We start from the raw sequence: 14,784 nt of genomic DNA, 5'->3' as shown, positions 1-14,784 counted from the left end.
GTGTTTAAGTATAATTTATCAATTTTAATTTAATTTTTAAAAATTGAGTTCTTTATAATTATTTAAGTAGGTCTATTATTATATATAAGTAATCTAAATTATCTGAGATTTTCTCAGCGGCAGGCTGAGAAAGACCATGATTGTAAAGAAAAGATATTGTTTTTTAACTAGGTAGAGCACCTAACTACCCTATTTAGTTTTTGATATAATATATATGGTTGTAATATTATATCAAAAACTATTGTTATATTCAAAGTTAATTTTCATCAAAGCACCTAAACTCCTTTATACTGAATAATTAAAAGTAATGTTGTGATATTCTATGTTTATACTAATAAATTATTAGATCAAATAACTAGAAAATATGTTGTAAATTATTAAGTTGTAAAACAAGGAAAAAAACTTCCTCTAAATTTTCGATATCAAAAAATCAATTTTATTAGAAAAATATTACAAAACAAAACAAACAAAAAATATATTAAGGAGTCAATGTGGGTTACCTTCAAATTTCCAGAAACCCCGCAAATGGTAATGTTTAAATAACATGCCACTGCACATAAGTTTTTTTTTTCATTTCAATGAAATAATTAAAATAATACCAGAGAGATAATTGTTATATATATAAGACTTTACATGGCTTACGTCCAACTGTTCTTGGTACACTTTAGTTCAATTATGTAAGCTGGCCGTCGCATATTTATTAATTACTCTTTCGTCCACAGTTACCAATAATTAACGCAATCAGACCCTATTTGGCACGTCGTAAATTGTTAAAAAAAAGTTCGTAGGTAAGAACAAAAAAAATTCTATGATAAATAATCCTACACAGATATTTACTAGTATATACATTTATGTAGAGTCAAATGTTCAAGATATATTTTTTCTAGACCTCTAGTCGAGACAATAGCAATAAAACGAGATACCAGAAACAGGTCCTTAATGATATATTCTGTTATTAGCCGTCCACTTATCTAATACTGTATCATATATTTATTTACCTGTAATTAATAAAAACAACTTTGATAGGTTTTTTTTAGATTATTAAAAATTCAGATCGTATATCTAAATATTCATTAACAAACAATTGTTCTTGACTAAGAACACAATTTATAAACATCTTCACAAAGAAAAATACTTACTAGAATTTTTTGATTGAAAAGTATACAGAGTGTTTTTGGGAAAATAAGTGTCTTATCATTAATTAATCATCCTGCATATATATATACTATTTTAAAAATAATTGGTCGCAGTAGTGGCCTTTATTTATTTATTAATTTGATTATTTACGTCCAGAAATAAGCAAAAAAGTACAGTATGAATTATTAATATATACATCTATAGTACATTTAAAAATAAATTTTGCAAAAGGTTTGAACACATTTGCTCAATATATAAGACTTGATTGCATCTGAAAATATATGTAATAAATAAATATTTATACATAAGATATTTTTCGATGGATTAATTAGAATAGTAATTGAAAAAAATTGTGGAAAAGATTCATTAATGAATAGACTTTTATATTTTTTGTCTACTCGCAAACTAAATTACTCTAATATCTTTATATACATTGGCATGTGTTCATGTTTTCAAAACTTATAGATATGATATTATTCGCGTTTGATAGTACTCTGATCTTACATGTACTTACTTGCACCTGCGGATAGGTCACGACGATATTTTGAATAAACCGTCACGTACCAAAACATATGAAGCGAGGAAAAAAATTAGTGGTAGAAAAACAATGACTTTGTCGGTCAATGATTAAAATAATCTAGGGTTTCAAGGTGGGAAATAATTTGGCTCAAGTACGTATTATAATAATTATTGTACCTGAGTAATTCAACCATAGTGCAAGTAATGTGTCGGACTCCGATAATTTGCGGTCCCCGACCACAACCGATAATTACATTTTTATTGTTATTATTATTTTTCTTCAGACTGCTGGACGCTGTTTTTTTTATTCAGTACGGTTGATATACTATTTAGTTTTCAAACCCTCGTGCATATACACATTGTTTTTTTCATTCGACGCATTTTACTATTATTACTAATACATTTTCTATCAAAAATAAACCAACACGTAAGACGTTACTTTTTTCCACCAAAGTAAGTTAAAATAATTGACTTAAAAATATTTCATATTTTCAGGATAATGTCTTAAATTAGTTACGATTAGTGATCTTTTGATGTATCGTTGAAAAAAATCATCTATTAAGAAAAAAGGGGCAATAGAAAAAAAATAAATAAACTTATCATTGTAAAATTAATTTTACAATTATAGTTTGGTTTTTTGGAAATAATTTTTAGCTTGTTTCTAAGATAAAAAACTACAAAATTATTTGTCATCAAAATGTTAGTAACTGATTAAGCTTTTTCTATTTGAGAATACATTCCAATTTTATTAACAAGTGCATTATATTTTACAGAAATTTTCATCATAATGCAGAAATTACCCTTATTTTTCAACTTAGTGATTCGGAATTCAAAATTTAATCATTGATTAATAAAAATAAACAATAGAGGATTTTAATTTTATTTATAGATATTATTATTATATACTAGGGATTGAGAACGTTTTTTTTTTAACAAAAATTACAGTTTATACAATAAATTCAACGATTTATAGGCCTTTTTATTAAAAAAAAAAAAGTATAAGTAGCTTTGAAACATTAACATAACGAAAATGCTATTAAATTAGTTTTTAATTAAAAACTAATTTAATTTTAGTATTAAACAAATTGATTTTTAAAAAATTTCCAGGAATCTGAAAAACAAAAAAAATTTACATGTGGCCTTCTACTCTAACAATATTAATTACAACTTTATTTTTTATTGAAACTATTTATTTTTCAGATATATGCACTCATCATTTTAATCATAATTGACAACCTGAAATCTGATATAGAAGAAATAATGAAATACCCTATAAATATACACAATGTATATTTACTTCATCCACTAATGTCATATTTTATCAATAAAATAATGTAGATTAAATTTTTGAAAATATCTAATAAAAAGGTATTTTTTAAAAAATTTATGACATTTAGTTACATTGCTATTTTATAATATTTGTATGTACTAATTGTAGGGGCTAGAAAACAAATTTGAATTATCAAGAGATCAATCATTAAGGGTTAAAGAAATTTTATAGTAATTATGTAGTAGTTTATGTCTTTATAATAGATAAATTTATTTATCTAACAATTGTTTTGTCAATTTATATATATATGAAAAAAAATTCTAGGTTTTAAATTAAAGTATGGACTGAAATAAATCACATAAATATTTATTTTCTATAAAAACAAAAATAGATCTTCATGTTGAGTTAATTTTATTCACTAATAAATAGAGTATCATAAATCTCGGTTCCAATCTATGACTAAAGAATAAAATTTTGTACTTAATCGAATAATAAACATGCTTTTTTTATTACTATAAGGGTAAGGGACTCATCATCATTATCTATATCTCTATTTCTGTTATCAAATGTTACCCAGATTTCAGTATTATAAGCTTCCCCGATACAACAAAATTTATGTCATAATTAATAAAATCATTAAAATTTATATTTACGTGCAGAGATTTTCAAACTATTGATGCTGCCACTGACTTGTCATGGTCTGGTTTTTAAATATCTGAAGCGAATTCCGATCATTTAAAATAATTGATTACTGTAAAAGGGCTAACTTTATTCCATGACTTATTAGTATTTTATAGAGAATATTCTGGATAAAATTTTGACTAGTTTTGTATTATTACTTTTGATATCAGCATTTGAAGATTTATAAAAGGTGTGAAGTGTGGTAGTGTTTAGTGGTGCTCATTTTTACCATGACGCATAGATAACAATACTACGTTGCGCACCCTACTGGCCTATAAATAAAAATAATTATAGCTTTTATAATGATAACTTAGTACTGGTTATTGATTAGTAAAAATGTTAATTAGATCATTTTCCATTTAATAATAAAAAATAATAAGTTTCCATATAAATTTTAATCTATATGTTCCTATTAAAAAATTATTATTTAATGAAAAAATGAGTGGAAGTACTATTAATAAATCACTCTGTATATAAATAAAATAAAAATATTTTGGTTTTTTTAACGATATTGCATTCTTTTTTGAGTTCTTACGAACTAGTGGGTGGCAAAGCGAAATATTCGCCCCATGCTTGGCATCATCGTTGTCATCGGATTTACTTCAGATTGTTTTCTTCTGTAATGCAAATCACTTTTATGAGACATTGCAGCGAAGAAGCTTCACGCGTATTATGAAAATATCTTAGGTGCTTATGAAAGAAAAACCACATGAATATATTAAACTGACACTGCTGGAAGAGCTATGTTATTTACTCAGTGAATATATAGCACGAACATATAGCTAGAACAAACAGTCTCCACTGTAATGGGATTAATTTTTAAATCCAAAAAAAAAATGACTCTAGGGCCTTCTTTCCTTTCGTTGAAAAGTCTCTAAGGAATTGAGGTGATTCAGAAGTTTCATACACTTAAAGTGATCGGAAAGTTATAAAACAGAAGGAACGTTGAGCTTATTTTAAATCTTATCCCTCACTAAATTATTTTTAATAAGCTATTCCAACCTATATTTTCTTGTTAAACATAAAATAAAAAATATTTGAGTAGCAAACTTTATAGCGAAATAAGTCTTATTTTGTGTTCATTCGTAAATAGAATAAATGTTTACAATATTTATTTAGATCTACATCAAATTATTTTACGTTAAAAACTATCAAAATATATAAATATATATATATTTCATACATAAAAAATCAAAAATGCATTATTCGTTGTTATTCGAATTAGATGTATCAAAAAATATACCAATTAAAAGATCTAGAATTAAAAAACAATTTCTCGGCGACTTTAACATAAGAATGTTATACCAAAAAAAAGCCCAAATACAAAGTTGACTACTTATTCTTACTTTTCAATAATATCTTATAATAATTAGAAGTTAGTTGCAGATATAAATAATAATTTATCTAATATAAAAATATGCATATAAGCTTATCCGTAATAATTAATTCACTCACTTAATAATTTCTAACAATTCATTCAGTGATTTAGTTTTTGTATTATTATAGACTAGAAATTAAAACGGACTAGTTGGTTTTTTGCATTTAGGCATAAGCAGGTTCTGTCTCATTGTATCTTGCGTGAAAGTATATTTTCAAAAAAGCAGACAAATCTGGTTATAGTATTGGTGTCTTTTATTAAAGTTTTTGCAAGTCTATGATAAAATTAAATTGTTTCAGGGGCTGTTGTAAGAAGGAAAAAATGATGCAAAATATAGAATCTAAGGTGTTCTAATTAAAATATCCATGCCAAGTGAGTAAATGAATAAACAAATTTGTTTTTACTTTACCCGTTATATTTTTAAAATGACGAATTTTCAATAATTAATCAGTATGAACTATTTTAGTCCCTATCACAATAAAATGTGTTAACTATTTCGTGGTGTAAAACTATTTTTTTATTTACATTTTGCTATTTGCCCATATAGTTTACTTTAATTGTAACAAAAATAATAAAACATTTTTTATATAAGTTCATCACAGTTAAAACTGAAATTTCTTATATACGATGAACATTGATAAAAAAGAATTATTCGTTACATTATACACTTGTAAATTTTCGGTGTTAAGATTACCATCGACATATAATTATAAAAATAATTTGTACGGTTTTTTCGTGAATGTCATTTACCTACCAGATTTTTTGAGAGAGATATATATATATGGTATACGACTCATATATTATGAGTTTAAAATGTTCCTTCATAGGGGATGTGTTGTGGATAACACCCTTGAAACTCGCAGGCATAAATGGATAAGCTATTATTATTAAAATATTTGTTTCATATATGTAGTCATACACAGTGCGACATGTGTTTACGTCACCGTTTTTGTCACCAACTACTATGACTTTAACGGTGGCAAGTGTTTTAAAGTACCTGTGATTTTTAATATTATCAAAAATGTACGCTGATGTTTTGAAAATAAAAAATAAAGTTCCAATCATAATTCTCACTTGGGGTGTCTATATTAATATAAACATATATTTATGTAGATTTTCTGACAAATCTTACAAATTTTGATCCAATAGATACTTTTTGTTATAGTACTTTTTAAAAACTTAAAATTATAACACGAAAAAATACTTGTGATTTATATAAAAAAAAAATAAATAATTTTAAATGTTAAAAAAAATCAAGATAACTATTTTATAGAGCAAATTATAAGAAATAAATTAGTAGCAATATTTTAAAAATTGTAAAACTTTGATTTTTTTGTATTTATTTTACGGATTAAACATTTATGCTTATCAAAAATGGATTGAAATAACAGAATATTTATACATAAAGTATTGGTTATATATATATATATATGTGTAATTTGTTTCCATTTAAATTATTGGCGCTTGAATTATTACTGAAATGAAATATGTATAACATTATTAATTTAGTAATTATTTTTTTATTTTTAAAAATGTTTATAAATTTCCTACCTAGCGAAGAATAATTATTTGTTAATAAATATTGAGATATACTGTCAGAAATATTGTAAAACTCATTAAAGTTGTATTAATTTGTATAAAATGAACGGTCAATAACATAATATATCATTAACGATCTGTATTTGGTAACTCGTTTCATTGCTACTGTGCCGACTTTAATTCTAAACCAGTATTTCAGAAGCTGTTAACAATTTTAAGTAATGACAGAAGTTGAGGTGCAGATGCTGCTATTTTTATCACTATAGATTTCTCGGCATCACTATCTTCCCGTGTAGGTATAAAAAAAACGTTAATAATTTCTGAAATAATGGTCCAACAGTTGTTATCGACTTGTCATTTTCTAACTAGATTATCATTATGATAATACATTATCTAATGAATACGCTATTTAATAAATAATGTTGCTATTTGAAAAATTAAATTTGACATTCTTATAGATTTAAAGGATGAACATAAAAAATACTTCAGGATAGATAAATTGAGAAAAGTACGTAACTAAAACAAAATAAATAATAATAAAAAAATATTAGTATAATTTTTATTTTTTGATTAAATAAGTGGTTTGTGATAAAAGAATAATTCTTTATAAAGGGATGATTTTAAAAGGTAATTATTATTATTATTAGTATTATTCACTAATAAATCAATGTAACTAAAAGAAATCGAAAATATTTTTCCAATATTGTATTTATTTTGAAAGTAATCGAGTGGTTTATGATAAACCGATCATCTGTATACATAATTTACGAAGTTTGTTTATTATATTCATTTACTTTTCTATTCAAATTGAATTTTATCATGTATAAATTATTTATTGCTAAAATGAATAAAAAAACAGAAATGACATAGATTACTTTTTAATAAAATATTGAATGGGTTATTACTGTATCACAATATAATCAATAGAATAATCACAAATATACTTGAAACGGATTTAAAAAATAATAATCTTTAAGATTTTTTAGTTAATCAGATATCACAAAATTTCCTTCAATTAATATTGATTTACAATTTATTTTCTAGGTATCGGGAAGAGTCGATTTGCTGGACTGAAAGGTATGTTTCTAGTAATTGCATTATTATTAATTTCCAATTATTGTATGTAATAACTTATAATAAATGTAAATAAAGAGTTATTGGGGGTAAGTTAGCACAATAATGGATTTATTTTGGGTTGCTACTCGTTTATTAAAATATGATATATGTATCTTTGTTGGATCGTAGAGTCCGAAAGCTTAGAACAATAAAAACAAGTAGATATAAAGAAACAAATGTAGATCCCTTTTATTGAGGAATAAAGACCAATTAATGGTAGGTGATAATTTGACTCTCAAATATCCAGTTGAAGTGTCTATTAATACAGTCAGTTACACATTAGTTTTTACACTATTTTTAGACACGGGGAGGTAATTCGACCCTCGAGACCCTGTAATATGTATATATGAAGAGTGAATGTGTCAAACGTTCTATGTGCCAAAAAAGTGAAAAATTGTTTTATTTCTGATTTATGTTCTATGTGCCAATAAGGTCACAATCTTGTATGTGTTTCAAGTGTCAATTAAATTTTTTACTTGTACAAAATTGCGTTCATAGATTGTATTTGTTCTGTGAGACATGCCCATTGTTACCTGTACGTTCTAAGTGCCTTGGGCGAATATAATAGTTTGATGATAACAAATAATACTGGTGTTATTGTACTCGTTAAGTTTTCTTTTTATTTGCTTAGTTGTGTTATTATGGATACTGAAAGTATCCATATTTTACGNTCTTTTTCAAGTTATTAACAAAAACGAAAATACGATAAATCGCAAAAAACTAATTATATGGTAAGACAACTGTGCTGGCCAAAATAAAAATAAAACGTTAGTAGTTTTGATGTTATATTTAATAAATATGGGGATATTTGATGAGATTATACAAAAATTTTTGATAAGTGGCCACTCTTTCTTGGATTGTGATCGTGATTTTGCTATTATCGAAAAGAAACGTAGAGTTTTTCAAAATTTCACTCCTTCTGATTTACAAGAAATGGTTAGAGCAGCGAAGTTGACAAATCCATTTCGAGTTATTCCAATGGATGAAAACAACTTTTTCTCATTTAAAGACATTGCTAACAATTTTCTTAACACAACCAAGTTTCCAATTTCTATATGTTCGATGATTAAAGTTTCATCTCTAACTCCCAAAAAAATCTATTATAAAAAAACATTNAACCAAGTTTCCAATGTTCGATGATTAAAGTTTCATTTTTAACTCCCAAAAAAATCTATTATAAAAAAACATTTTCAGATGAAGAACTTTGGAAAGATTTTAACGTTTTTAAAAGAAATGCTACTATAGACCAACTTAAAAATCAGACATTTATACCTATACCGAAACCCACATTGTCGTCAGAGAAGAAAAAAGATTTGTTGGCCATGATTCCTTTTTTACCTGATAAGCACAGAAACTTCTATAAAAATATAACGTCATGGATTAATTTTTTTTGCTATTTATTATGATGTTGCTATGTTCTAATTATGTTTAATCTAGAGTTTTTTTTAAATTATTATTAGGTTTGTTAATTTATTTTTCAATTTGTGATACTCAAAAAAGCTACTGTTTTCTTTTCTTGTTACATTTTTATATGAAGAAAAAATTTTATTTTACGTTTTGAGATTTACTGACAATGTCATGTTAGATTAAGAGTATTTTTTATTTAAGTTTGTACATTTATTTTTCAATTTGTGATACTCAAAAAAAGTGTTGATTTTTTTACATATTTTATAAAAATATATATGAAGTCTTAATAAAATAAAGAATGATTTTCTGTTATCTATAATAAAATATTGGTACTTGGAACGATAATATTATCACATTATTTGGAACTTGGAACTTTAATATTATAATACTTGGCACTTGGAACTGTCATTAGCAAATGTTTAATTTATACTAATATGAAATGACAAAATAAAATAATAGAAATTTACGAGGCTATTAATATAGTGTAAATATAGCATAACATATATTTTTATACAAAATTATAAGAAAATTTTTAATTTGTGATGTTTTTTGTGTTTTCTGAACAAATATTTTTTTGGCACATAGAACGTTTGATACATTCACTCTTCATATATATATATATATATATATAAAGTGCGAACAAAAAAGTAAAATTACTAAAGAGAATATTAATTTATTGCTTTAGATTTTTAATTCTAATAATTTGGATAAATAAAATTGGCTTACTTTGTATTTAAATTAATACTTGTTGATTTGAAGTCACTTTGAATACTGATTCAGAATGCGTAGAAATGTCTAATTCAAAATCTCGCTTCAATTAACTAATATTTATGCCAGTGAAGAAGTCAAAGAAATTTCTTATAAAATTATATAATTTTTAACACAAATGACGAACTTATAAAAAGCATAAAAATATGCCGACGACAACACGGGGTCGCGGATAGTTAAGAGAAATAATTTGGACAAGAAAATTCTGAAGTCTATATTGAATTCAGAGCTTCAAAAGTGCGGCTCGTTTACAAATGTCCTCCATGATCAATTTTGCACAACGATATGTCAAAAGATTATGTTCTTGTGACATATAGTTGTATGATTTGGTAAGGTCAACTAAATATGATTATTTTTCAATAAAAGTAATATTTTTTAAATAAAAATGATAAAATATTTTAATATTTGGTTCTTTACGATAACGTTTTTATATAGTTTTGTTGGTGTAAATAAATAATTATATGATACAAAAATGACTTATCGGTAGAATTGATCTCAAAAATTACTATCGCTATAACGTTATTTAGTTACACTAGTTACATAACATAAAATTAAAACAAATTAAATAAATATAATGACAGGTTTCTATTAATAATTGTTGACGAAAAGTCAATAGAACATCTCGGTCTTATGTTTACAATAAGGGAAACGAAAAATTGAACAAAGATTCGTATCTCACATCTTTATTTCCTTTTATAATCAGATAAGATCGACCCGATAAAATATATCTAACTTATATTAAGCATTCAGAGTGATAAAAATTAGGTAAGACTAACATTTTCTTAAAAACTTTTTAAAAATTTATTTTTATATTCGATTAATCCTATGCTTATTTCACTGTTTTAAATGAAGTAGTCTTAATTTTTTTATACTATCACATAAACCAATTTTTATTGACTAAGATATGACAAATAAGATAGCATAATAAAATGGTAAGAAACAAAAGATTTTTCGATAACTACCACATTAAAAAATGTATGGACTAATATAAAATAATTTTCTATCTCTCTATCTACTAAAAATAAAAAAGAATCGATGATAAAATATTTTTCGATATAACGATTATTGATGTACTGCTATCGAACAATAATAGAATAGGAAAAAGTTTGATTTTAATGAAAAGTAGATAATCATTATCGGGTTATTTTGACAAATATTTTAAGCAGTGATTCTTAAGCTTTTATTTGTAGACAGGTATAAACTATCGGTTTGGCGGAAACGATAGACCGACCTTATTTGGATGTGGTGGAAACGATGAATGCCCTAAAGATCTTTTTCTAGAGGTTGGCTTTATATAGATAGCTCAAGCGCAAATTATAAAAGAACCCATATTATCACCAAAAAAATCGTAACCTTAGTAACACCAGCAAAAACATATCTAAGAAACATTAGTCTACTTTGAATAATCGAATAATAGATCAACTAATCAGCACCAAAATATTCCCGAAACTTACTTATAACAAGTTAGTTGGTTTATAACAGGGAAATACAAAGGGGTCAAATCCATCCGACTAAAAGAAATATATGACTATATAACATAATTCTTATGCCCTAGTGATGCTACAAATACAAAAAAATATTAATCTAAAAATAAGTTAGGTTAGGATTTAAGTTAATATTCAAAACAATGAAAAATTAAATTAATTACTAATGCACAATTAAAACATATCTATGAAAATGTATTTTAAAACTACTTAATTAAAACAAAATTTTTTTGCAAATTGTGGTCACTTGGAAATACTATAAATCAGCAATTCATATTCAAGGCATTTATTATTAAGCTATATTAAAATATCTGATAGTATTACTATTATATTGATACCAATGATTTTCCTATTTGGCCCAATTTTACCGGGTCAACACCATATTGACTGGTTAAAGTAATCCAAATAAGTAAATATTCTACATAGGCCAAAATTTGCGGGCTGTATAATTTGGTATTAAACATATAATGCCCAATTAATGTATCATACTGCCGTTATATTACACTGATCGTAACATATTTATACATAATGTAGTATATTTAATTATTTTTAGAAGGACGAGTAAACAAAATAAAAAAGTTCTTGAAATAATAATTATCTTATTATCTAGATCCATATGAATCTAGCTAATAACATCTCAAACATAATATTGTGTTAGTGATGTTATAACTTCTTAAAAAAAATTTTACGAAAATTTCACGTATAATAACAACAATATTTATGTCTTCTAAAAATTTATAGTTTATCAACAAGTTTATCATTATAATTAATTGTTGATATATACATAGTATATTGTACACAGTTGATGTACACAGTAGACATGACAAACAAAAAACTAACACGATAAATGATTAAGCTATTCATAAGTGTAGTACATTGAATTCTCGTCACACTCAAATACGGTTATTTTTAAAAATCATTCATTTATTATTTGTAATACTATTCTAAAGATAATTTATTGTGTACCCGTGGTAATCGGGTGTAACTGAATAGAAAATTAAATAATTTATTTCATAAGACTATCGTGTATAAAACAGATAGTTACACCAATAAAAATCGCTGTATACGCTTTACAATGGCATGACTTGTATTTCTTTAAGGCTTCCACGTGTTGGGATAAAATAATACTCACTGTGTGAATACTGTAGAAGTTCCGTAGAACTAAAACATTATTAGATTGAAGATCGATTTTTTAGTAAAGAAATTTCCTTTAGTGACTTAAAAAATATAAACTAATTAATAATCAGTAATGGAAATCACTGTGTTATTGTATTATAGATCTAATATATTTATTAGCTAAATATTATTTCACTAAGAAATTCATTTTCATACATTTTAATAGGTATAAAAGATTATAAATGAATTCAAAATTGGATAAAAATAAGATGGATGATGTAAAATAATATAACGCTAATTACAATGCTGTCCTTTAAATCATAGACCCACCATAATAACTGTATAATGTTTAATGGACACAATAAGATTAAACTGTCTAAAAATATTAGTATTCGCATTAATTTTTTGATTATCCTTCAAAAGCTGATATTTTAATGCTAAAATTGTTGAAGAGAGAAAGAACAAACTTAATATATTTATTATCTTGTGCAAATCAAAATTTGTGAATGAAGTGCATAATCTTACTGTTCTCTACCCTCAGGGTTTTATTTTAGAAAAAGATTAATTTAAAATACAATATTTAATATTTGCCATCTTATTCAGATGTTTTATATTTTTTAGTGAAAATTATTTGTAGAATTTATAAAAAAAAAAATTACATAGCATTAATTATTTATATTAATAATTGAGCCTTCTTTTTAATTAGAGCCATTATCTAATCGTATTTTCTTCATAATTTTAGTGACGGTAAGAACAAAATAGAAATAGTAGCCACCGTTAACCGCCTTACTATTATGAATGGAATAAAACTTATTTCATAATGAAATTATTATGAACTATTATAAGTTATCGTTTTGACGACTGAGTAATTGTCATTAAAAATGTAAAATATAGATATTCCAAATAACAAATGCGAGCATAAAGTTTTTATAGTACTACATGGTGATATTGAAGTTGAATCTCCCAAATTAAAATAGTTTAAGTAACAATATTACATTCATATATATATATATATATATTAGGGTGGTCCTTATTTTTCGACATACAGTTATAACAACATTTATGTATACTGGGGTGACTGATTATAATTGTAATAAATTGCAACACAATCATTCCAGCGCCGCTCTAACATTTGAATACCGTCTTGTAGAATGATTTATCTTTTGCCTCAAAATAGGCCTCAGTTTCACTGATAACCTCTTCATTCGAGCGAAATTTCTTGCCGGTGAGCATTTTTTTTAAATCAGCAAATAGCCAGTACTCGCTGGGAGTCAAATCTGGAGAATATGATAGATGAGGGAGCAATTCGATTTTTAATTCACGTAGTTTTGCCATTGTGTTTTTTGATTTGTGACACGGTGCATTGTCTTGATGAAATGGAATTTTTTTTTGCCATATGCGGTCGTTTATTTGTAATTTCGGCCTTTAAATGCTCCAATAACGCTATATAATATTGACTGTTAATGGTATTTCGCTTCTCAAGGTAGTCGATGAATATTATACCTAACTAATCCCAAAATACTGAGGCCATTACCTTTCCAGCTGACTGTTGTGCTTTCGGGCGTTTTGGACGAGGTTCACCGGCTGCTGTCCACTCAAATGACAATCGTTTTAATTTTGGAGTAAAGTGATGGATCCATGTTTCGTCCATTGTGATGTATCGATGAAAAAATTCCGGTTTATTACGTTTGAACATGACCAAACACTGTTTAGAATCATCAACACGTTGTTGTTTTTGCTCAACAGTGAGCAAACGTGGCACCCACTTTGAACAGAGCTTTCTCATGGACAAATTCTCATGCAATATAAAGCCAATACTTTCTTTTGATATCTTTATGATATCAGCTAACTGACGCAACTTCATTTTACGATCATTCAAAACAATTTTGTCAATTTTTTCAATATTTTCTGGGGTTATTGCCTCATTTGGACGTCCACTGCGTTCTGCATAATGAAAAATCCGTGTATTTTTTGGGACTTTTCAGTCCATGTGTTATACAGTATTTTCCATTAGTTTTATACTCTTTTTGTGATTTATTTTTGTATATATTATAATCAGTCACCCCAGTATACATAAATTTTGTTATAACTGTTTGATGTATCGAATTAATCAATATTTTTTTTTACACTGTACAACTTATAACAAAGTACAACAGAATTTTAACCAATGATGAAAATCAAAAAAAGTATTTATTACAAATTGTCAAGGATTATAAAAATAAATATTCCGAAAGCAAAAAATCAACTTTATTATGATGTAAAAATTTTGAAACTGAAAAAAACAATTAGCATAATTTATACATTTGTAACATCAGCAATTTTTTTTCAACTGTGTATTTTTAATTTGGGGGGGGGGTGCTTAGCCCACG

At 25.7% G+C, this 14,784-nt stretch overlaps 1 protein-coding gene across 3 annotated transcripts in view; it reads left to right on the top strand.

Moving 5' to 3' along the window:
• Positions 1-14,784, top strand: part of LOC126894863 (protein trachealess) — a 109,830-nt gene that overhangs the window by 8,304 nt on the left and 86,742 nt on the right. Inside the window, exons 2-3 of one of the 3 annotated variants that reach the window (XM_050666167.1) lie at positions 5,285-5,357; positions 7,569-7,601. The exons of 1 other annotated variant lie outside the window; for it this stretch is intronic. Coding sequence is in view for 1 of the 2 variants with exons in the window: in XM_050666164.1 (XP_050522121.1) it covers positions 7,569-7,601 (33 nt within the window). In the remaining variant the exon portion in view is untranslated. The remainder of the gene's footprint in view (positions 1-5,284; positions 5,358-7,568; positions 7,602-14,784) is intronic. One more of the 3 variants, XM_050666164.1, reaches the window with a different exon arrangement.

Source organism: Daktulosphaira vitifoliae, unplaced genomic scaffold (assembly GCF_025091365.1).
Source record: "Daktulosphaira vitifoliae isolate Bord-2020 unplaced genomic scaffold, ASM2509136v1 Scaffold_1, whole genome shotgun sequence".
Taxonomy (NCBI): domain Eukaryota; kingdom Metazoa; phylum Arthropoda; class Insecta; order Hemiptera; family Phylloxeridae; genus Daktulosphaira; species Daktulosphaira vitifoliae.
Note: the sequence above shows the minus strand (reverse complement) of the source record. Positions and strands in the feature narration are given on the sequence as shown.